Source organism: Protopterus annectens, chromosome 13.part0 (genome assembly GCF_019279795.1).
Source record: "Protopterus annectens isolate FY-2018-M chromosome 13.part0, PAN1.0, whole genome shotgun sequence".
Taxonomy (NCBI): domain Eukaryota; kingdom Metazoa; phylum Chordata; order Ceratodontiformes; family Protopteridae; genus Protopterus; species Protopterus annectens.
Genome location: NC_056747.1, coordinates 942,157,941 through 942,183,250, shown reverse-complemented (window position 1 = coordinate 942,183,250; position 25,310 = coordinate 942,157,941). Strand labels below are relative to the sequence as shown.

The following is a 25,310-nucleotide window of genomic DNA, read 5'->3' as shown; positions in this document are numbered from 1 at the left end:
ATAACAGCACCTAATTTAAACACATCTGCAGACATAGTTAACTATAAACCAGGAGTACTGGCCTAAAGGTCTGAGGAATAGATACAAAATAGGAAAGGGGCCTAAAGATCAGCTCTGTGGTATACCACTGGTAATTTTTTTACTTTCAGAACTGGCAGCTGTGACTTTAACTACATGGGAGACAACTAGGTAGCTATCAACTGTACAATATAATTGTAATTGTAATTAGTACATAGGGCAAATTATGAAATAGGTAAGAGCTAGGATTTAAGAACAGGTTAGAGACAGCAAAATGCGGCTATTGCAAGGTCATTTGCTTTGCATTTTAAATTATATCACTATAAGGACAACCAGTTGTTGAAATATTTCATTATGTATTATTGTCAACACTTTGAACTATATCAAAATGTTTCTCAATTGCTTTTACACAAGAAAGAATGGTTTCATTTTGTATACGAAACATTGCAAATGAAAGCTCTTAATAATGAGCTCAATATGAAATATTTATTATAATGCCTAATTTATTTAACACAAAGACACTCGATACATGTGTGATGCAATATCTTTTAATGGACCAACATGAGTTTTGCAGCTACTCAAACTTTCGTGCTGGCAGGAGCCTTTTGGGGTCTATATCAGAAGATCGAAGTTTCAAAACTTTGAATCTGATATGGTCAACACCATATGATCGAGGTCTTGAAACTTCATATCTTTTAACGGATATCTCCGTACAGCACAGAAAGGGAAGATTTCCCTTTTCTGCACTGTAGTGCGGTCTTGGAGTTGGAAAATTTAGTGTGTGTGGGGTACAGCCCCCCCATGTGGGGGTGCGGGGGGCTTACCCCCCTACTCAGAGCGTTTGTTTTTGCAGGTTGTTGTGTTTTATTACATTTTTGATGTCTTAAGGCTTCGATGATATGGTGTCGACCATATCAGATTCGAAGTTTTGAAACTTCGATAATGTAATATAGACCCGACTTTTGTTGTAATTTCTTAAGTTACTGGTGTTAGTTGCAGTACTTAAATATCCACTTGTACCTAGAAAGGGAAGCACATCATTTCTTTCTTACTGGTTAAAAATGCCAGAGAAGAAAAAGGAAAAAATTAGAAGCTTAGATGTTTATTATGACACTACACCTCAGCGGCATACACAAAATTTGTGTTTGTTTGTGTATATCTGTGTACTCGCATGACAGAGACAGACTTACAGTTTAGAAGACCAGGTCATGCCATAACTTATATTTATTTATTCATTTACATGTTTCTTAATTTTTATCAACTTCTTTACATATTTATTTAGTTCATTTATTGATTGTACATAAGCTTTCCCATAGGTTTATTGTTTCAGAAATGTCATTTTTCTGTTGAGTGTCAGGGCTAGCCACCCGGCGGTGTAAACACTCGGTCTAGATGATTGTCATTGTTAAAATGACACCCGACCCCATGTGCAAAAAATGAGAAAAAGGGTTGTGATTGGATGAATCCTAATTTTGTTCTAACTATGTTATACATCACTTTCTCATGTGTGTCCTTATACTTTATAACCTTAAGGACTGTGCAAAGGTGCTAGTTTGGTTTTAGTTGAACTCAGTAATTAAGGCTTGTGTTTTAGTGGATTCTGTTTAGTGTTTTGTATACAGTCAAGTTTTTTTGTACATAAACAGAAATTGTTCTTTTAATAGGTGTTCCTTCATTTGAGGTTATTAATCCCCCAAACAAAGGGTAATTAATACACTACACTACACCTCTCCTTTAAAGAGTTTCTGTAATAACATAATTGCAACACCTGTATGTTAACCCCTGTAACATAAAAGTCTTGACATATTTTATCTCCCATTTGTGAATTTGAAAGATTAATTTAGACTACTGTTATTGAAAATATGGTAAAAGATTTGTAAAGTACTTCATGAAATGGAGCAAAATAGAAAACTACAATATTTGTCTTAAAAGAATTTATGGAAACTGTGGAAACAAATGCAAAACCATATATGAAATGTGAATCATCAGAAAGGCTGCTTAGTGCCTTACCTCAGTGGTGGATTTGCTTAATATGAAAGCTTTCCTTTTAGATTTATATAGCCATGAAATTGAGCAATATAGAAAATTGCAATATTTGTCTTAAAGATTATATGGAAACTATGGAGGCAAATGCAAAACAGTATATGAAATGTGAATTATCAGAATGGCTGCTTAGTGTCAGATCCCAGTGTGGGATTTGATTTATGTTCTTGTCCAAAGATGGAGGCTTTTCTTTTAGATATTTATACCCCTTCCTTCCAATGCTTATTAGCATATGCATAGTTTAATCCAGACAATCTAAAACAGAATAAAATGACAGTGCAGTGCTATTAGACAAAAGCAATTAAATGCAGACCGCTCTATGCACTGTTTATGCTGCATTGTTGAGATAGTACCATATTTTCAAAACTGAAATAAATTGTCATGGAACAATCAGAACACTTTTGCTTTAACACCCACAATTATGATTTTTCTACGAAATCTGAATCACTAGCCCTGCCTCTATAAAATAAGAGGTAACAGCTTTCAGTCCTGCATGGCTGGTGGTAGCAATCTTCCACTTACTTGTTACACAGCATGTGAAATATTGCTCTGCGATTTTGTGGGATGGCTGAGACATAAGTAAGGAGAATATTTCAGTTTTCACTCTGACATTATTTTATTTTCCATAGGTATGCCATTTAATGATGTGTACTGTGCCAGCAAGTTTGCAGTTGAAGGCCTCTGTGAAAGTTTGGCAATAGTCCTACAGCAATTTAATATTCAGTAAGCATGTTTCTGTCTTCTGACTTCTTTGGCAATCAGAGTTTGATATTTACTTTTTTTTAGCTATCTGGGTTTGGCCTGCTAAGTTATGTAAATAAATATGTTCACTAATTTTGTTTTTTCTTGTTTTAGTCTCCAAAGAGCAAACCATTTCCAGAGTTCCAGAAGCTCCCTCCTTCTACTGTTGTCCTTACTGGCACCTTACTAGAGGAGCAGACATAGCATAAGGCCAGCCTGGTATAGTGTTATTTTTTATGCTATGAGAGACTGTCAATTTCCATTCTAATTCCTCGGTTTCACTGGCACAGATTTGCATTGTCTTCAGTGCCCAGAACAGAACGTCTGCTACCATACACCACTGGTATCCATCTTATGAACAGCAAAGGCTAGGTCCCCCTCACTAATTTCTGCAACCAGCTTGATCTACTCCTTGATTTCCACCAAAGGCTTCCCAAGAGCAGTAGGCCATGTTCTGTCCCACCACAGTATGTGAACAAGCCATGGATCATTGAATTTTGTTCTTCCACAGCCGGCTGTCAGGCCCCCAAGCTTCCTAACTGAACCCATAACTTTAGTGGTACAGTTGGGAGTTCTTGTATTATTCCTTCTGGCTAGCTTTTTTAAGAGCATATAGCTGCCGTAGTGTTGTCGCCTCACAGTAAGACATTGTCCTGTTCGATTCTCAGCTAGAGCGTCTTCTGTGTGGAGACATGTGTGAATGGGTGTACCTTCGTTGAAGGTTGTGCGTCAGGGCCAGCAACTTGGCACATAAAAATCTACTGCCAATCATTAGCGGACCAGAGTTCCGCTGTGGCGACCCCTAACCGGGAAAAGCCGAAAGACACAACAACAACAACATACACTCTGTGACTTCAGTCATTCTGCATATGAAACCTCGTGTGATTAGTGTCTAGTATCATAAACCCTTCTCCACTCAAGTGTCATAATATAAATGGAATTTTGCTTAATGATTTATAAGAACTAAGTTGTCTTTTTATTTTAATTACATTGTCTACTGGTGGAGAGAAACACCTCTTTCTGATCCTTGTATTCCTCTGATATGTCATGCCTAGAGGCAAATTTTAAAGTGGTGCCTGTCACATTTTGCAAGGTTAAGACTTTGCCCAACAAAAGTGTGCTTTTATTGCCCTGTGTATTAGCTACTCTTGGTGACTGCCTAGGGCTTTTCTGGGTAAGACTGATGCTGTTCAGTCCTATCCTTCAATCGTGTTAGTTTGTGAGACACAGGTAAGCAGCACAGTGCCAAGTGCCAATGCATGATAACTGACTGAAATACTATTGGCCATTTCTGACTGGTGTAACGGCACATCAGAAAAGGCTAAAGTTAATGATCTTCACTCTATAGATGGCTTTAAACTATTTAGTCTCCATGCTATGTGAGTCTGCACAAGACTTTTAACCTCACTAAAGCTCTTTGATAATGTGGTTGGTAATTGTCAGAGTTAGTGCAGGCTATGCTGACGAATCCAATTACACAAGTATGGACAATGTTTACCTCACAGGAGGTTTCCCAGTGGGAGTGGGGTGCATTACGGTGCAGCTGTGTGAGCTTACTGCTGTTTATATTAGTGATGGACTAGATAATTTGGCATCACAAACAGACTGAGCAGGAAGTTCAGCAAATGGTAGGGGACTAGGATATGAAACTGAAGGAACATGGGATGAGACTGAATACAGACAAGCCAGTGGTCATGGCAGCAAGTGGGGGAAATCAGAAAAAGCTGAAAAATGAGATAAAAGGGAAAATAAAATAGTTTAAAAGCCTCAAGTATCTGGGAGGGGTGGGCGAGGAAAAGGGAAGACTGAATAAGGAGGTCAAAGCTAGAATCAGAGGTGCTGTACCCAATAATCACAGAATACTGGGGTTACTGTGTGACAGAAGAATGCCAATAAAACTGAGAAGTGAGGTCTACAAAACAGTGCTGTAATTAGTGCTTCTGTGTTGTACAGAAACATTGGCAGTGAAGTATGAGCAGTTGACGAAGCTAGAGGTGATGGAAATGAGGTGTCTGAGGTTGGCGATAGGATGCACACTGTGGGACAGATGAAGAAATGAGAGTATCAGAGCAGAAGCCAAAATAGCCCCATTTGCAGCAAAGGTCAAACAGAATGGATTATGGTAGTTCAGGAACATGTGCCGTAAAGCAGAAGATGATTTGGTGAAGAAGATTTCTGAGACAAAGGCAAGAGGAAATGCGGACATTAACAAAGAGATATATGGATTGTGTGGCAGAAGGCTAGTGACAATCAGGCATGACTGGCAAAGAAAGTGAGAAAGTGGATTGAATTAAGAGTGGTGGTAACAGTTGATGTTAACCCCTCCCCTAGGTAGAAATTAGGAAAAAAGGGGTTGATAATGATAATTAACGCCCCTTGTCATGCCTGAAAAGTGGGCCATAAGTAAACATATGAAAACATCTCATAAAAGAAGGTCTATTTCAGATTATTTCATTTAAATGAACAGAATAGGATATCCAAATTAATAAGCAGCATGATTCATTTATGTTGAGAGCCTGTTTCAACACAGGATCATATGATCATAGCATTAATAAGACAATCTGACTACAGGCCAGGTGTGCCTTCTCAATAACTGCCCTCAGACTTTACCATCCATTTTAAGGAGGGCAAGACTTCTAAGTCTCAGGGTAAATTTAACAGTACTGAACCAGTTGTCCGAGCGTTCTTTGAAGAACAGGGACTCACACTGTTTGACCTGTAGGGGGAGCCTATTCTATAGCAGAGACAGACGCTAGATGTGGAACCTATTCCTTTGCCTAGTTTTATTTCCTGATGTAGATTGAGATCTCTTATTCTAGTGTTAGCCACACTAGTTGATCTATTGAGAAAAAGGACTTCAAGGATAGCAAAGTCATTGAGCACACAGTAAGCAATGCACAGATTCAGGAGCCTGCACAACACTGAGTACAGTGACAAAGGATTCTGATCTCTCCAGGTGGCTAAGATTTTGAGGCCAGAGATCATTATTGTTAGAAACCTCTGCATTTTTTAAGGTTATAGACATGTCTAGTAATATACATGTCAAAGGGTGCCTTATATTCTCTAATCAATTTGACCAGGACATAGTGTAAAGGAAGGATGACTTCCATGGTTTTAGAAGAGATGCATTTGGCAATTATTTGCAAGATGTGGAAGGATTTCCTAACCACAGACACCACATGATGATCAAGGTAAAGGCAATTATCACTCCAGGTGCCCATATCTTGCATTACTAACTCCCCTGATAGCTGGGTGTTATAGGTGCAGCAGGTTGAAACAATTTTCTGTTCCCTGAAAGGGATGATACTGTGTTTCTTGGTATTTAGTTTGAGTCACCCTTTGTCAGTGTACTGTGTTGGCTCATCTTAATTTATTTTAAAGGATATAAGTATCTTGGGGTGATTTGACAAGAACACCCAGCTAACAGTCATCAGCTTCAGTTATCAGTTCTGAGATCACAGAAATACATGACAAAAAAAGGGGGGGGCACCACTAATCACTGTTTCTCTGACTGAGGAGGTGCCACCAACTCTGTCAAAGTGTGTTCTACCCTTTAGCCAGTCTACAGTCCATATTATCACATACAGATCAATGTTTAATGCCATAAGTTTTTTTATGATTCTATCATGTAGTATGATGCCAAATGCCTTGGCCAACTCAAGATAGGCAGAATGGACAGTGTACCCACTGTCCCAAGACCTGAGTGACCTTTTCAAAGAAGCTGATAAGATTTAGCAGGCATGACCTGCCCTTTACAAAGCCGAATTGCTGTGGGCTGAACCTAGTCAGATTTTTGATGTCATGATTTATGAGATCAGTAATGCTGTGCTTCATGGCTTTACAGATAAAACTCATAAGGTCTGTAATTTTATGGGTCAGTGGTCAGTCAACCCATGTGAATGGGGCATCACTACCACAGGCTACCAGGATTCAAAGGTATAACCAGTAGAGAGGATTAGTTTAAACAGTTTGAGGACATGGTCAGTGAGTGCATATTTGATACTGTTTTTTAAGCAACCAGGTATGTTGTCAGGACCAACGAAAGAAGTGTTTTTTGTCTTTAAGAGTACCTTAAGCACACGATCCTTGGTGATAGTTGTGGAGTGACTGAGGGATGACTGCAGTTGGGATGATCGTTTCAGTGGAGAGGTTGGCCAGAAACTTGTTTGCTAGTGTGTTAATGTGAGTGAAGAAGGACTTGCAGTTATCCTTTCATTGCTAACTTGAATTCATCGGATGCCTTGCTTTTCTTTATGATTGCCTTCAGTGTTTTAGTGATTTATATCTGTGTGTGTGTGTGTGTGTGTGTGTGTGTGTGTGTGTGTGTGTGTGTGTGTGTGTGTGTGTGTGTGTGTGTGTGTGTGTGTGTGTGTGTGTAAAATCTTCATGAAGACGGGCTCTGATCTTACATAATAATTTGAACAGTTTCTTCCTTCTGTTATATAGTTTGTTTATACTGAGTGGCCACCAGGGTAATTTTGTTTTTGAATTTACCACTGTATTTGGTTCTAGTAGGGACTACCTGGTCGATGTATTTGTTTAATTGAACATAAAGATCCTTAGTATAGGTGGCTCCATATTTCAGGTCAATTGTGGAGTTTTCATGGTAAATTTAGATATTTTATTATATAGTTATAAAATGTTTGCCTTTTTGATGTCCCTAAAGAGGGTAGTATTGGTTACCAGGTGAGTGGATATTTTTAGGGTAAAGATAACTAGTAGGTGTTGTGACTTAACTAATGAGAGACTGACCAAGAGAAGGGAAGAGGCTGTAGCTAAGTTCTGAGAACCATGTCAAAAATGTTTTCATACATGGAGGAAACAAGGACAAATTGATCCAGGGACTTCTTGTTTACCCAGTCGATGTAGCATTGAGCATACCTGATGTTGGTAGTGAAAGTACTCCAATCTATGGAGAGATAGTTGAAGTCACTTAGGATTAATGAGCCATTATTTATAGGGCTTATAGCCAAAGAAATTGAAAAAGAATTAAGAAAAGCTCCTAACTGGAAAACCCCAGGCCCAGATTCAGTACCTAACTTCTGGCTAAAAGTATTAACATCTTTGCTTGAAGATTTAGCCATGAGTAAGAACTATTTATATGTGCACCCTGAACAGACACCAGCCTGGTTAACATCTGAAAAATAGTGCTCTTCCTTAAGACTGAACCTGCAAGCTATCCTAAAAACTATAGACCAATAACTTGTCTTCCAATGATGTATAAACTATACACTGGAAGTGATGCGGACAGCGTTTATAGTAATTTATAAGAAAACTCAATCATGACAATAGAACAAAAGAGTAACAAAAGAAAGTTGTGGAACAACGGATCATTTTTTGTTAAATAAAGTCATAATGCAGAACTGTAAAAAGATAAAGAATCTGAGTATGGCATAGATAAACTACAAAAAAGCATTTGACAGTATCCCACATTCATGAATAAAAGAGTGCTTGTAAATGTACAAGATGCACCCTGCGCTGACTGATTACATTACAGCGACCATGAAACAGTGGCAAACTAACTTGCGGTTAAGCCATGATAAAGGACAAATTATTATTCCAGAGATAAAAATTCAAAGGGGGGTATTCCAGGGTGACTCTGTCACTGCTACTCTTCTGTAACCATCAATGTCCCAGAACAGGGACAGGCATTAGTCCAGTAAACATGTGGAGAGGGTCAGAGCATGGAAAGAATGAACAGACGAGACTGAGGTAAAGACCAGAGAAGGCTTGGTCAAGAAACAACCAGCTACACAGAGCACATCAGTTCCACTGCCTTCCTCCCATAGAATACCCTCAGCATTAGCAGCAAGACTAGGGAGATGAAAGGACAAGACGTAGGGTACCATGCACAGTTGGGGAACTCTGCAACTGCACATATGTCAAAAGAGGCCGGCTGCTGGACAGGACTTGGCTTTAGATGGAGATGATCTGGCCAAAAGGACAGCATAAACAGAAGTGCATCTCAGAATAGACAGCACACAAACAGGAGAGCAACAAAGTTTAAGGAGAAGAAGTAGAAGAGACTTCACAGATTAGAGAATAAAGAAAGGAGATATGAATGACAGTAGGACACAGTCAACAATAGCAAAAGCAGAGGGCCACAGTGAAAGACATACAAATGTCCCCAGGACTCAATATAATGAAAGAGAAGCAGAGGGCCACAGTCAAAGACATACAAATGTCCCTGGGACTCAATATAATGAAAAGGAAGCAGAGGGCCACAGTCAAAGACATACAAATGTCCCCGGGACTCAATATGATGAAAGGGAAGCAGAGGGCCACAGTGAAAGACATACAAATGTCTCCGGGACTCAATATAATGAAAGGGAAGCAGAGGGCCACAGTGAAAGACATCCAAATGTCCCTGGGACTCAATATGATGAAAGGGAAGCAGAGGGCCACAGTCAAAGACATACAAATGTCCCTGGGAGTCAATATGATGAAAGGGAAGGACCTGAGAACAGAGTAAAATGAAGGTGCTTAGTTCTGCAGTGGTGAGTGGTATATAATGTTGCTGATATATGTTTTCTGTTTAAAATTTTTTTTATTGTTAGCATAAATATAATCAATCACTTTATCTCTCTCAGTGTCACACTTGTTTATGCTAGTCTATGTGACCTCAACTTTTTGCCTTGCTTGGATACATGCAAAATAACATAAAATTCAAAACATATCAAAACTCTGATAAGACCTTTAAGCTTTACTATGATACAATGTTAAAGCTCTGACTACCACACAGGTAAACTGAGTTTGATTGGTAGCTTTGCCAATTGATGAGTGACATGGCTTAGGCAGCTTGCATCTCTGTGGGGGATGGATGTGGTGTATGTTCTCAGGGCACACAGCCTCATATTAGACTCCTCAGTGGATACTGGAGACCACACTGAGGCGATGGCTTCATGGGAGGGGGCAGTCCTGAGAGGGTTATGCCATTTATGGAAATGAGTGACATGACCATTCTGATGCCCACTGCATGCCCAATCCTGAGACATTTGATGGGCATGAGCAGTGAAGATAAGGTTTGGGAGTAAAGCCCTGTTCCTTCACACAGATAACAGCTCCACTCCCAGTCATCTTGCTTTTAAGGGATGAATGCAGTGCTCCTGCCAAAGGAGAATGAAAAGGTCATTATGGTCATCAGCAGGGAGAGTTAGATGATCAGTAGGGGAGTGCAGCAAAAATGGAGAAAAAGATGTAATAAGAAAATCACTTTTTCAGAGGGTTGCTGTAATATAACACTTGGGTTTACCACCTCCTGCTTTCCATGATCAAGATAGACATTTCAGTAGAAACAAAATAAGGCAAAACTGCACTACCATGGGCCAGGGAAAACACTTTAATAAGAATTAATAAATATAAACATAGCATAAAAACAGTGTTGAAAATGAACATGATTTTTATAGAACCCAGATCCAGTCATCAACATTTTTTATTCAAAGCATAAGGTTTTATTTTCTCAATCCATTGGTCTCCTCTACCAATTGAAGATATCACATTTAATGGGAATTTTTAACAGTTGGAGTGCTAATAATCATTTCTACTAACTGTCATACAGAAAATGGCGAGACTGCAGAGATTTAAACAGAGAACCCTTCTGTTGTTTTAGCATTTCAATGATGTTATGGTAGCTAGTAGTCTGCACCTGTTCTAAGTATGCCCCGATGGATCTTATGGCTGTCATTTTTAAGACTCACATGCCGTAGTTAACTTATCAGGCCAATTCTTGCTCATCAGTCCACTGCAGCTAACTCTAAAACCAGATCATAAGCATATTTACTTTTACAGGACAGCAAAGACACAACTAATGGGAGGAACATATTACACTCACACCATCCTTGTAGTCATAAAAGAACTCTAACTGACAGCACACTTTGGACTTAGGAGCATGCAATCCATCAAGTAAACACATGAAGTGGCCAAGTCTTGCAGGTTTGCTTCTTTTATGACAGGTAGCATGACCATTTCCTTCCCTCTATCTTGTCAAAGTTATATTTAAATATGCCACTGCATGGTAAAAACAACTTAAACTTGTATTCTGTCTTGGCTGACTACGTGTTTGGAAGTGTTAGTTGTTTTGAAAATGAACATGATTTTTATAGAACCCAGATCCAGTCATCAACATTTTTTATTCAAAAAATAAGGTTTCATTTTCTCAATCCATTGGTCTCCTCTACCAATTGAAGATATCACATTTAAAACAGGTTCAAGTGTTTATACACTATTTTTATATTTATTACTTCTTATAAAAATGATTTTTCTGTGGACTGTTATGGTGCAGTTTTACCTTGTTATGTGGTTCCTGTGTTGTAGATATTCCAGTAGTGGCTTAAAAGCGGGGTGGGGAGGTATAATATAAGTCTAGCACTGACGTGTTTTCATCAGTACTTTTTACTGTCTTAACTACCAGTTGTCTCTGTATCTGAGCCAGAGGAATTCTACCACACATAGGCTTATGCTACCAAATATTGGTCATGTATTTCAATTATTATAATGTTGAGCCATCATTTTTTCTTCACGAGAGTAAAGATTCTTGAAATTGTATGGTGTGAAATTCAAGATTATGTCTTCTTCATCTAGAAGTACAAACAATAGTACTTGTGGTAGGCAAACTGTTAATAACGATTACCACAAAAGTATTTGCTTTGTTTAGGCCCTGACCACAGGTTTGGGTTTTGTGAGAATTATCTTAAATTTGATAACACTAATATACTAAGGTATTTAAAGCTTTAAATTCAAATGTTACTGAGAAATACTTAGAAAAGGTTTAACAAAATAGTTTTCAAAGAAGAAATTAGGAGAGACAGAATGGAGATAAAAGGAAGACAGAAAAACTAGATTAGAAAAGTTGAAGAAGACTAACAAAATAAGGAATTTTACTTCTTCATATTCTGACAACAGAATTTATCAAATAGTCCTGCAGAATATGATACTTCTTCTGCATTGATGTCTTATAGAAGCAGGCACCAAAACTTGTGTCAAAAGTACTTAAGTAGCAACCACAATCTCCAGAGCTACAAACATTTAAAGTCAAAGAAGCACGTTCATTATTAACCTGCTTCTGAATCACCCTAAGTAATTTTAGAAGGGGAAACAGATGGGAGACATATGGTGCATTTCAGTGGAAAGCCACCAACAACTTCAGTAAAGGCGGCTTTAACAACTTCAGAAACATTCACCAGACCTCTGATGTGATCTAGTCTATCTTTTAACAGCAGGGACTGAAGTTGATCTTGCCACGTCAGAGCAATGCTTGTCTATTTTTAGAATTCAGTAACAAAGATCTTTATTGGTACACGTGAAGGTCCATGAAGAAAAAATGAACATGATTTTTATAGAACCCAGATCCAGTCATCAACATTTTTTATTCAAAGCATAAGGTTTCATTTTCTCAATCCATTGGTCTCCTCTACCAATTGAAGATATCACATTTAATTGGAATTTTTAACAGTTGGAGTGCTAATAATCATTTCTACTAACTTTCATACAGAAAATGGCAAGACTGCAGAGATTTAAACGGAGAACCCTTCTGTTGTTTTAGCATTTCAGTGATGTTATAGAAGCTAGTAGTCTGCACCTGTTCTAAGTATGCCCCGATGGATCTTATGGCTGCCATTTTTAAGACTCACATGCCGTAGTTAACTTATCAGGCCAATTCTTGCTCATCAGTCCACTGCAGCTAACTCTAAAACCAGATCATAAGCATATTTACTTTTACAGGACAGCAAGGGCACAACTAATGGGAGGAACATATTACACTCACACCATCCTTGTAGTCATAAAAGAACTCTAACTGACAGCACACTTTGGACTTAGGAACATGCAATCCATCAAGTAAACACATGAAGTGGCCAAGTCTTGCAGGTTTGTTTCTTTTATGACAGGTAGCATGGCCATTTCCTTCCCTCTATCTTGTCAAAGTTATATTTAAATATGCCACTGCATGGTAAAAACAACTTAAACTTGTATTCTGTCTTGGCTGACTACGTGTTTGGAAGTGTTAGTTGGTTCCTCCTACTGCAGCACCTGATGTTCTGACAGGCACTTTGCTTGGACATCAGGTGGTACGGTGTCTCATCATCCTGCCTAACTGTGTGATTCCTCCTACTACAGCACCTAATATTCCGACAGGCACTTTGCTTAGACGTCAGGTGATGTGGTGTTTCATCATCCTGCCTAACTGTGCATCACTGAAGCACATGACTCAGTAGCTCAGCTGATGTATTACTTTTCTCTTCAATGGCCCACAACTCCTGTGATTTTAGAGCTAGTTATTATTGTACTTATAACTTACAAACAGCCATTTACAATGATACAGGCAGAGTATTCACAAATATGGGAAATACCTTCCACAGAGTAGTAATCTTTGTAGACATAAATAGGGCATTTAAAACAGTGGATCAAAGACTGTTACTAACAAAACTGCATGAGTAGGGATTTGGGGAGTGGCCCTGCAAGTGGTTTATGAAGGGTTGCAGTTTTAATGTCAATATGAACAGCACTGTCTCAGATCAAGGAGATTCACAATACATTAAGTTCACAATATTCTGTTTCAGGCTCCACCCACTTTTCAGTTTCATTAACGACCTTATCCACACCTTTTGAAAACTGCAAATGGAGTTATACATGGAGGATTTGATTATGTAATGAGAAACAAAAGATACAGCTGCAGTTCAAAATGCCTCCAGGATCAATTTAGCCTTATTTTAGGGTTACTGCTTAATCCTACCAAGTCATCCAATATGTTGCTTCTCATAAATGACAAGTTAATATATACACACCTATACACAAATGTACTTCCAAGATATCTGGTGTAACAGTACAAATAACAAGATTTATGTCTTGAGCCAAAGCTAGAATTCAAATTTCATACAAATATAACTGTAGAGATAATAACTCATTTATTATGCTTCAGAGAAGTAGATGCCAAACAAGAGCGGTCCCAGGACTGAACCCTGAGGTACTCCACTTGTCACTTGTCTGGAGCTGGATTTGGAGTCGGCTACTTTTACAGTGTGGGTTCTTCTGTCAGTAAGCCAGTTGGCAACCCATCGAGTGATGTAGGGATTAATTTGTAACTCTTCCAAATAAAACTTATACACTATATTTCCAGTCCAAGTCTTTTTTCTTTATTACTGCAGAAGTTGCAATACAAAATATCAGGGATCCCAACCAATTCACAGTCACTTCTTACCAACCAATAGGCAGACTAGCTTGTGACAGTATTTGTCCAATGACTGCCCTTTGCAGTAGCCCTATCAATGAGGACAAGAAGAGCACTCATGGGTCCTTCATTTGTGATGATGAGGTAACCTATAATTTTCCACCATGCCTGCTTCCTTCACCTATCAAAGATCATACCTAACGACCCTGTGAGACTCCCTCCACTTATCAAGGAGCACACTTTACTACCCTCTGTGGTAGTGGAAATCTCATTACTGTAATATCATCCAGCCCATCTGCTTTATGCTTAACAGCTGGCTACCAGCATTTGGTCCAGATGACATAATTAAGGGACTTGATGGAATTTGGATGGGGATAACAAGGCAGTTGCAGATTAGTCAATCAAACCTGACTGGGCTGTCCAGAATCAGTTTGGGGTATATATAATCAACCTGTACGGCAGAGTTATCCCTCCCATATTCATACACATTAACCATATCCCCTTATGCCTGCCTTTTGTAGCTATAAACACAATGATTCTAATATGTTGTCCTGTTTTTAAGTATAATACTTCTAAATTTTACTTAGATCTGTTAAAATCTTAAGGACAAAAAGTACATTTCTTGCTGTGACCTTTGCTGTAATAAAGCAAAATGAGTTGGATTAGAAATACAGTGTCTGAGTTTTTATTGGAACAGCTATGAATGGAATTTGTGTAATGTGGTAGATATTTATACTTAATAATGTTTTTAATATTTTTAGGAGTGAGTAAAGTGGGACCTTTCATGTAACAGACATCCTTAGCAGAAATCTTCCACACTTGCCTATGATTATCAGACCATATGATTTTCAAGTCTGAGGTTTGCTCATAATACCAGAATGAATAAAAAGTGTTTTCAGTTGTAGCTCTTGGGATATTTTCACTAATACAGCCTAAGATCAATGGCTTGCTCTTTTTGAATAATGTGACTAATTGTAACTTAATGATGACTAACCAAATACTTTTGTATACGGGGTCTATATTAGATCAGCGAACGCTTAAAAAAAGCGAACGTTGATTGATCGAACTTATGTAAGTGAATGTTTAAAATATCGAAGCAACGGAAACCCAAATTTTTTCCTAGGGAAAGAATTTGGTTGTCCATTTCTGTTGCTTCGGTATTTTCAGTGCTGTGGTGGAAAGTTACGGGTCGGATTCAGGTAAGTGTGCAATTGTGTATGAGAGTGTTAGGGCGGGTTAGGTGAGTTAGGGTTAGGGAGCAGGTGAGGTGAGTGTGCGATAGTGATGGACTTTAGGGTTAGGGTTTGGGTTAAGGTAAGTGGATAGTTAGTGGTGTGTGTATAGTTTAGTGTAGGGTTAGGTGTCAGATTTTAGGTGTATTTGTGTGGATTGCTGTTTGTTTGGTGTGCTTGTGTTGTGTGCATGTGTTTTGGATCAGCAATTTTTTTCCCTAGGGAAAAAAAACACTGTTCTGACAGTTCGAGATTGTAAGCTTTCGCTTACATAAGTTCGATCAATCAGCGTTCACTTTTTTAAGCGTTCACTGATCTAATATAGACCCATATATATGCTTTTATATATCTGAGGATGTTTACTTATTTATAGAAAAAAGGAATAATTAATTTCAGTGTGACCTTTCCTTTCCCAGCTGTCAAAAAGATAAATAAATAAATATGCAAGCAAGTAATGAAGAAAAAATGTCTAAATTCAACCAAAATGAAATGAAAGCAGTGAATATAACTTTAATTTATTTTCAGGAGAACTTCTTTGTATGTCACATTCAAACCTACACAAACATCATAGGTTCTTAGGTTCATAGGTAGGTACTAGGCTATTGGCCTAAGGGCCTAAGTAAGCCTAGCCAGCAAGGTTCCCTGGCTTACACCACCCAAGAAAGTTATTTTCATTTGCCACTGTCGAGCCGAGCCACAGAAGTGATCCCTGGGGTGTGTTTCCTATTTCCCATCCACTCAACAAGATTTTTCTTGAAGACTACTAATGAAGAACTTTGCTTGACATAGATGGGTAGCTTGTTCCAGAGTATGGGAAGCCTCTGGGACAGGAATCTATCCCTCCAGCATGTCCTGTTTACTGTGGTGACAAGGTTTAGGTCCCTAGAGTGTGTAGCTCAGAGGGATTGGGATTTCTTTAGGTGTAGCATGTCCAACAGCTCTGGGTTTGACATAGCTTTATATGTTAGGCAGAGATCACCTCGGAGTAGGCGATATGCTACGGAGTAAAGCTGGAGTTTTTTGAGACAGTCAGTGTAGGGCATCTGTCTGAGGCCAGTAATCCTCTTTGTGAGCTACTTCTGTGGCCTTTCCAGCTGCTGCCGATGCCTTGTGAGGTACATTCCAAAAGGGGTGTTGTACTCTATAATGGGTCTAATGAGTGTCGAGTAGAGGGGAACAATTACCTCTTTTTCCTGGATGAGAACCCTTTTGTGATGAGGTGTGCCACGTAGAAGGACTTCCTGACTACTGTGGCAATGTGATTATCAAAGGAGAGACTACTGTCCACCTGGGTCCCAAGGTCTCTTATCACACATTCAGTGTTAAGTAGACTGCTGCCTATGTGGCAGTTCATGGGTACAGAGTTTTTACCAAAAGGGATGACAATACACTTTTGGGCATTAAGCTTGAGGCCATGGCTCTGACACCAGGCATCTGTCTCAGTGAGGCCCTTCTGTAGGATGTCCATATCATTTGGGGACTCGACTATGGCTCCTAGTTTGCAGTCATCTGTAAACTTCGTTAGCCAGTGGCCTTCTGTGTTAGCCTGTACTTCAGAGAAGTAGGTACCAAACAGGAGAGGACCCATACTGAACCCTGTGGTGCTCCACTTGTCACTGGTTTGAAGTCAGATTTGGAGCCTGCAACTTTTACAGTGTGGGTTCTGTCAGTGAGCCAGTTGGCAACCCATATTGTGATGTAGGGATTTATACCTAGTTTAATGAGATTAGCTATAATTCCAAAATGGGGGATGGTGTTGAAAGCCTTGGCGAGGTCAAGATAGGCTGTGTAAACCACCTTACCTTCATCTACAGCTTTGGAGACTGCCTCAAAGAAATCGATCAGGTTCAGGAGGCATGATCTGCCTTTCACAAACCTGAAATGGGTAGGGTCCAGAGTTTGGAGGTTACCAATGTCTTTGTTTATGAGTTCCATGATGATAAGTTCCATGGCCTTGCAGACCAGGCTCATCAGGCTTATAGGGCGATAGTTCCCTGTATCAGTGGTGGCTCCCCCTTTGTGGAGTGGGATAGCTGTTGCTGTAAGCCATTCAGTGGGCACAAAGCCTGCATGTGAGGCTATGACTGAACATGGTGCTTCAGTGGGGAGCCAGTTCGTTCTGAAGTCCATGAAAAACGCAGCCTGAGATGTTGTCCAGTCCCATGGATGCTGTGTTTTTAGCTTTAGGGAGTGCAGCTTTTACCTGCATAGTTGTGATGGCATTGACATATATTTTCATAGCTAGCTTTGGAGGATCTTATAAGGGATCTCAGCTTCTTACTGAGCCTGACCAGGGAGCTCCTCCACTCATGGGATTTTACTCTCTTTTGCAACAGTTTCTTCCTTCTGTTGTACAGTTTGTTTATGGCAGGGGACCGCCAGACTGGCTTCCTTTTTTGGAGGATAGCATTTTCATTCTGTTTTGGATAGCATGATCCATGCACTCATGTAAGTGCTTATAGAGTTCATTTGTGCAGGACTGAGCAGTTGCAACTATATTGTCCATCTGCATGGGTGTCATGAAGTTCACCACTTCTGTCTTAAGAAGCATGAAGTTGACTTTGGAGAAAATTTTTACGTGGTTTCCTTAATCCTTAATGGGGGGGGGGGGATGTGGATATCTAGGGTGATTAGCTTATGGTTGGATCGAACCAATGAGTTGTTGACTTCAGGTGTGGAACATCAGTCAGTCATGTTGGCAATGACTAGGTTATAGGATATTGTTGCCATGAATTCCAGAAAGCGTTGAGTGAAGGAGTTGGTACATAAGTAGTTTTCCCAGTTAATGGCGGGGTAGTTGAAATCACCCATTATTAGGGTGTTTGTTTGAGCCCTAATATTTTCTAGTATATCAAGAAAAGAGGAGTGGGAATCCTGGAGCATGGTGGGGGATCTGTAGCAAGCTACAATTTGGATTGCAGTTTTGCCCAGAGTTAGTTGCACATGGATAACCTCGGATGCATTATGCTGGGCAACATGCCTGGAGGTGTGGATATCCTTAATAAATATGGACATACTTCTGACTTTGGTGTTCCAGTCCAGGTTACATGACCGAAAAGTGTGGTATGAGTTATAGCCTGGTAGTGCAGGAGTGCTGTCTGGAGCCTTGAACCAGGTCTCGGTCACTGCACAGATATCGATGTTCTCCATTTTAAGGAGTGCCTCGGGTGAGTGCATTTTGAGGTTTAGACTTCTAGCATTGAGTAGCATCACCCTCACATCACAGGGATGTGGCACATGAATAGGCAAGAAGATACCAAATCTCTCTGATTTGAGTAGAATCATTTTTGCTCTGATGCCGCATCATTCAGCACATGCTGTACCTTTAGCTGTATATCTGACAGGGCTGCAGAACCAGCCAATATACTCCATCAGTAAACAGACAATTCTGGATCAAAAGTGGAAACTTGATCAGAAGTTTAAGCAAATTGCACTCAAGTTGGGCATGGCAGAAGTGAAATTGTTTGCTACACACATCAGCAATCAGTTCCCAAATTTTTGTTCCCTATGTCCTCACAAGATTGTTTGGAGACATATATCACCTGATTCCCATGGGAACAAGCTTTATTGTATGTCATGTTTCATTTCTCCCACATTCAGGAAGAGTTTTTGAAAGTAACCAACCTTATGCTAACAGCTTGCTCTTGGTCAAGTGAACCAAAGTTGACCACTGTTCCTTCGCATTCTTCACCGATATATAACTCCATACTGATACAGCAAATGAACAAAGTTCTACATACCAATCTTAAGGGGAAAGAAGTTTGATACCTAACAGTGAATCATTTTCCTCTATGAGGTCCTAAACATAATAAAAGAATGACAGAAGATTTACTACAAGGAAGTCTTACTTACAGAAATGAATGAGGTTTCTGTCATGGACTACTGTAACTGCCAAAGTGCATGAATTTTGGAATATTTAAATCATGTCAAATCAATTTAGCTTATTCCTCCATCAAATTGAATGTCTTTGCTAGTTCTGCATGTATTTCAACTTTTTTCTAATTACAGCCAATCCACCCTTGAAATATTTCCTAAATGGTGCGCTCCACTTAAGACCTCAAAGAGGTAATCTCCTTCTTGAGACCTAAACTTTATACTTGAAAAGTTGATTCCTTCTCCATTTTAGCAAAATGACACAATTGACTTTATGCTCATATCTTGAGACACATTTTTTGGGTAGTTACTGCAACTTCATGGACAATGATTTCAGTGTTATAAGCCTTGATGTGCAAGTCACCATGCATATCTTCCATAATGAGATATTTCCAAAGACTCATGAAGCTATCATCTCCAAGGATTTATATGCAATTAGAAACCTGTCAGAATGAAGCGAATTCCTCCTACGTGTGCTAGATGTGCTTATACTATATCAGAAAATTCCTTATATTCAGGAAAACACATCAACTGCTTCCTTTAAGGAAATAAGATATGCCCTGCCTGCTAATAAAGCATATTTAATTATTTGGCCTGCTGTATTGTCTTCTCTTATAACAAATGCAATACTACTTTCCCAAGCACTATCATTTCACATTGTACTAGAGCTGCATCAGCATTAGCAGCTTATTTAGACAATGATTTTGCATAAGGTGTTTTAGAAGTCTCCAGATGAACAACTATCCACCCATTTATTAAACACTGCAAGCTGGAAGCACAGTCCAAGTTTAGAACTGTATTTTGGCATAGTTGTGCTGCAGAAGATCTTGTAGTTGCCACCTCTCAAGGGTAATATGTATTCTACCCAAATTACATTATTTACTGTTACAATGCTCTACCTGCAAAACACAGAACAGACATGTAAGATAGTTATCAAAGTAGTAGTTCTGCAGACAGGTCTTTGCAAAGGTACAGCTTCCCAGTATGGGAATTTAGACATCATTGCTAATTTACTTTAGAATATTAGAAAGTGTTTCAATATTTTACTACTATTTGTGGTTTTCATATTAGTGACACTAGCAATGTATTTTGCCCATCAAAAGCATATTTCCTGGCAGGGCATCATGGTACAAAGAACTGAAGTAGACATGCTCTAGTGCTAGCTAGCGATATTATTTCACACATGTCAGCACATTTAAAGGCAGGAGATCTGCATTGTTCTTCACAGGAGAAAACCACTATTGGAAAAATCCAGTCATTTCATAGAAAATGGCATGTATTGTTATTGGGTCTATATTATGTGATCGAAAAATCTCTTCTTCGAACACAATAATTGACACATATACAGCGAACACTGTAAACCAGGAATGGCCACGTCCTCAAATTTTTTCCTTTGGAAAAAATTCAGTTGGCCGTTATCAGGAATTGCCCTTTTCTTCAATGTAGAGCGATCTCGGAGTTGGTATATTTAGTTGGGGGGGGTGAAGCCCCCCACTTAATTAGTGTTTTAAAGTTTTTTTTTTATTTTACAGCCACATAAATTTTTTCCAGAGAAAAAAATTTGAGGACGTGGCCATTTGTGGTTTACAGCATTCGCTGTATACGTATCGATTATTATGTGTTCGTAGAAGAGATTCTTCGATCACATAATATAGACCCATTGTTATTATATGCCATTACAGTGACCTCTCCACAAAAAATTACTGGTCCTGGAAGTACCACAAACAGCCAAACTATTTATTCCCCTACTCTAAGAACATGTTATTATATAATCACATATACTGATTTTTTTTTTTTTTTTTTTAGTTTTTGGGTTTATTGCTAACCATTGCCAACAGAAACCTATCCAGTTTGCTAGCTGTCAGCTTCATTGAACAGGCAAGCTAATGCCAAACATGCCTGCTGTGTCTTTGTTGTATAAAATGGATTTGCTCAATTTGAAGCCTTTCTTCAATTAAAAAAAAAAAATCAGGTATGCATTATATGGGTTATTTGGTGATATAGCCATACATTACATAGTGTTCCCAGAAGGTACAGTGGAATAATTTATTCCCAATAAGGCACACTTCTGACTACTTTTCTGAGATATGAAATAGTCTACAGTGCAATTTAAATTCAGAGTTTGGTCTCCCATATAATTCAGACTAAAATATGCGTAAAACTGGTACAGTGAGCTTGCGCTACGATAATCTCAGTGCTCCAGGTATATTTTGACTGGTTAAAGCTACAGATATTTAATTTATAGTATAATATATACGTTAATCTACAACTACCATATTTCTAGATAACATTTGTATTTTATATAGTTTAAATATTGATTATTGACACAATAGTTAAAGTAAATTATCAGTAACATTTATAAGGGACAGTGCCGATTATCTTTAACCTTTGAGACAATCCTTGACCTACATTCTGCTTCAGACCTGCACCTCACTGACTGTGATAACAGACAGACATTTGCCTGCAAGTCAGTCCTTGAACTTTTGTGGATTTCAGAAGCCCTTCCCATTCCCTTGGAAGTGTAGCTGGGAATACATTGTGTAAGCCATAGTGCACAAATTCATTTTAGAGGGAGGGGCAACATTTTGGCCAGCTCAAAGCCACTAACTGCCCAATTTTCAGGCAAGTAAATGATATAAAAGTAGTATGAAAATGACAGAAAAGAAGGTACGGTTCTATATGCTAGTTGTATTACCAACATGTCCAATAAAAGGCTACAGGATGAGAATTTTAGTAAATGAGATGCAGCTTTATTTACACATTAAGATACATAGCACATAAAAGGCAGTTATTGTAGAAGGAAGCAATGTCATGGGAGATTGGTGTATAAACTTGAATTTTCTGGCTATATCTCTACTGCCCTGTACCTCATATTTAATATCCCTACTGCCCTGTACTTCATATTTAATATGAAACAGAAAGCAGGAGCCCTGACCAAAAAACATGGACTGACAGATCTGCCTCAGAACAGAAAATATATATTCTGCCGATCCAAGCTGGCTTATCATGTAGAACCAGAGTATTCCTTTTCTAAAGATCATTTAAATTGGTGAACAATCCATTATACATTAGGCTTTTTGGCTTAGTATATAATTAATATGCAATTCTGTATCCCCTGTAAAAATAAAATTTAAAACAAAAATACTTACAGAATGCCTAGGTCTTTAACAAACCTGCTGCCAAACTGCTTTGGATTAGTATGATTTTACCTTGGAAGAATGCCTAAAACCATCAATCAAGAAAGAAGATGGTAAGCCCACTGATCACAAGTGCCCCTTTTCAGAAGCCTCCCATGATCACTGCCTTGTTAAGTGACTTGCTTAGGGTCATACAGAAGGTAGGACTCAAACCGCATACACTGGGCTATAGGAAGCAGCTCATTAGCTGTTCAGAGCCTTAATCCTCTGGGCTAACTACCAGACTAGTCAAGATCAGCTGGGGAGATATAGCGAAAAGAAAGTGTGCAGAAAGGTATACACTCATGTAGCCACTGTCAGTGTTCAACTTACTTCTAATCCACTGGCTACAAAATAGGGAGGGACACCAGCACCTTCTAAACCTGGTCCCGTTGCTTCTCTGTCATCTTAAGATGTATTAATCATGCCTTAAGGTATAGTAATTAATACTCATCTTACCTATTAAAATGTAATAATTTTGACTTTTTAAGCATTGGCTCTTTGGATCTGAATGACGGTGCAGTGGATAATTATGGATATAATTGTAAATATGCTGACAATGATGTAGCTTCTTTGGTGCCAGTGGTTGTAAGATTGCTAGTAATAGTGTTACACCATGCAAACAACCCTAGACAGTATTTAATGTGCACTATAGTCATCCATTAGAACTAACAACACTTTCATTTTTCCCATTGTTAAAGTATTAGCCTCATTGAATGTGGACCAGTAAATACTGAGTTTTCCAACAACCTCAAGAAAACGGACCCAGAGGACATGAAGTTAAAGAGCATGGACCCGGAAACTCAAGCCTTATACAAAGCGTACCTCCAGCACTTCCAGACCATATTTCAAGATATTGCCCAGGATACAGAGGAAGTTGTTCAGGTAAACAGTGGCAACAGATAAATATTTTACAATCCCAAATGATGCTATTGTTTATTCATCTGCTAAATTTGCTCCATTGTTTCCAAAAATTGTCTATAATAAAAATTTCCATATACAGACACCCTCATTTCATGTCTCATTAAAAAGTGACATTGTTTGAAATAAATGTGATTTTCATACTCAGACACCACATTTCATGTACACATAACAAAGTGCATCATCTACAAATGCTGTTTAAAACTTTATAAGTTTGAAAAACATTCAAGTGTTAAAAGTATTTTTGTTTTGTGTAAATTAATACTTTACTGTATATGCGTCCTTTCTATCTTAGAAAGTTAATAGTTACTGGCTGTCTTTTTGTGGGGCCAGTCTTAGAAAATCTGTGCTTTACTGTATTTGCTGGGTGCCTAAGTGACCCCATGTCATACAGTGGGGAAGCAGTGTTTTCAAAAGAGCTCAAGCTATTTTACCTCCCTGCACATAGAATTAGTTTTCACAATTGCATCAATATTCAATGAAGGCAATGTTTCCTCAAGCCAAGATAATAATGCCTCTGAGAGACAGATGCACACACACACACACACACACACACACACACACACACACACACACACACACACACACATACACAAAGACATACACACAGACATACACACATACAAACACACACACACACACACACACACACACACACACACAGACATACACACATACATGGACACACACACACACACACACACACACACACACACACACACACACACACACACACACACACACACACACACACACACACACACACACACACACACATACACGTGCACACGTGCACACACAGCAAACAAATGCACATGCATACGGACACATACACAGCACACACAGACACACACACAGCATGCACACACACACACACACACACACACACACACACACACACACACACACACACACACACACACACAAAACCACATGCACCACACACACACACACACACACACAAACACACACACACATACACACACACACTCACATACCAAGCTTACAGAACCCATTCTCTTGAGTATTGGGCATGAATATGAATCTGTGGCTGTAACTCAATATCAAAGCTACTGTTACAGTGCTGCAGAGAAAAGTGCCAAAAGTGAACATGGTTAAAGACAGTCGTGGTGAAATTACAAATGAATTACACAGGTAATTGCATATTCAGAAAACATAAATATGTGCCACAAAATATGCATTCCATAAAGGTCTTAAAATTTAGCATAACGTCAGCTTGGGAAGCATATTGTCTGTTGACAAGACAGCAGGAAAAACTATCAGTTTAGTGCAGAACATAGCTATGAATTGCTAATGTTGTAATCTTGGATTTGATGCCTCCCCTCACAATATTCTTACTGTGAAACTGAGCAAATCATTTTGCCAGGGAGTGAAGCTGGACTGCACCACAAACAAGGCTGCTGTGTCTAGTGGGGTAAAACAGTTAACAAATAAATAAAACAAAGAAGTAAAAATAAATAGTGGTCAATGCACAACAGAAAGCAGTGAAAACTAGAACACTGAAACAGCAGAATGTTTTTCTAAAAAAAAAAAAGTTTAGCAGGCCATACAGTGGTGTAAGATGTTGCCAGCTGACTTTGTTTTAAGTAGCATACAGTGTTTAGCTTCCTCCACAGTTTATCCTTTTAGTGTCCCCCGGTGATCCCCAAAATCTTGCCCCACTCTATAGAATACTGCACAAGCCTGGCGTCTGCAGCTTGCATCTTGCATGCTTCATTTTTCAGCCATTTCCAGTAAGCCTGGTAAATCTGACATTTTTTTACCACTGCAATGTTGATTGTTATGCCCATTTGTCATTTTACCTACTTCCCCTTCCTCTGTCATATATGCAGTTTGGCTGTGCAGTTTAGCTGCAAGTGATAGCAGCCAAACAAATACAGAACAGTCTGTCTCAGTTGCATGTGCAGTTCTCTGTGTTCACTTCCTAAAGTGACACACCTGCCTGGTTAGATCACACAGCTCAGAGAGACACTCGTGACTGTATTCTTCAAATTCTGTACACTGTTTAAGTGTATGAAAAGAGTACAACTCTTATGCAGTGTCAGTTTCCTGGAGGGAAGAGCATTACCTTCTAAATCAGAGGAGGAGGAGGAAAAGTATAAAGTAACAAAACATATTTTT

At 38.9% G+C, this 25,310-nt stretch overlaps 1 protein-coding gene across 1 annotated transcript in view; it reads left to right on the top strand.

The window, feature by feature from the left end:
• HSD17B1 (hydroxysteroid 17-beta dehydrogenase 1) overlaps positions 1-25,310 on the top strand; it is a 256,307-nt gene that overhangs the window by 208,535 nt on the left and 22,462 nt on the right. Inside the window, exons 4-5 of the mRNA XM_044055449.1 lie at positions 2,691-2,784; positions 22,949-23,132. Coding sequence (XP_043911384.1) covers positions 2,691-2,784; positions 22,949-23,132 — 278 coding nt within the window. The remainder of the gene's footprint in view (positions 1-2,690; positions 2,785-22,948; positions 23,133-25,310) is intronic.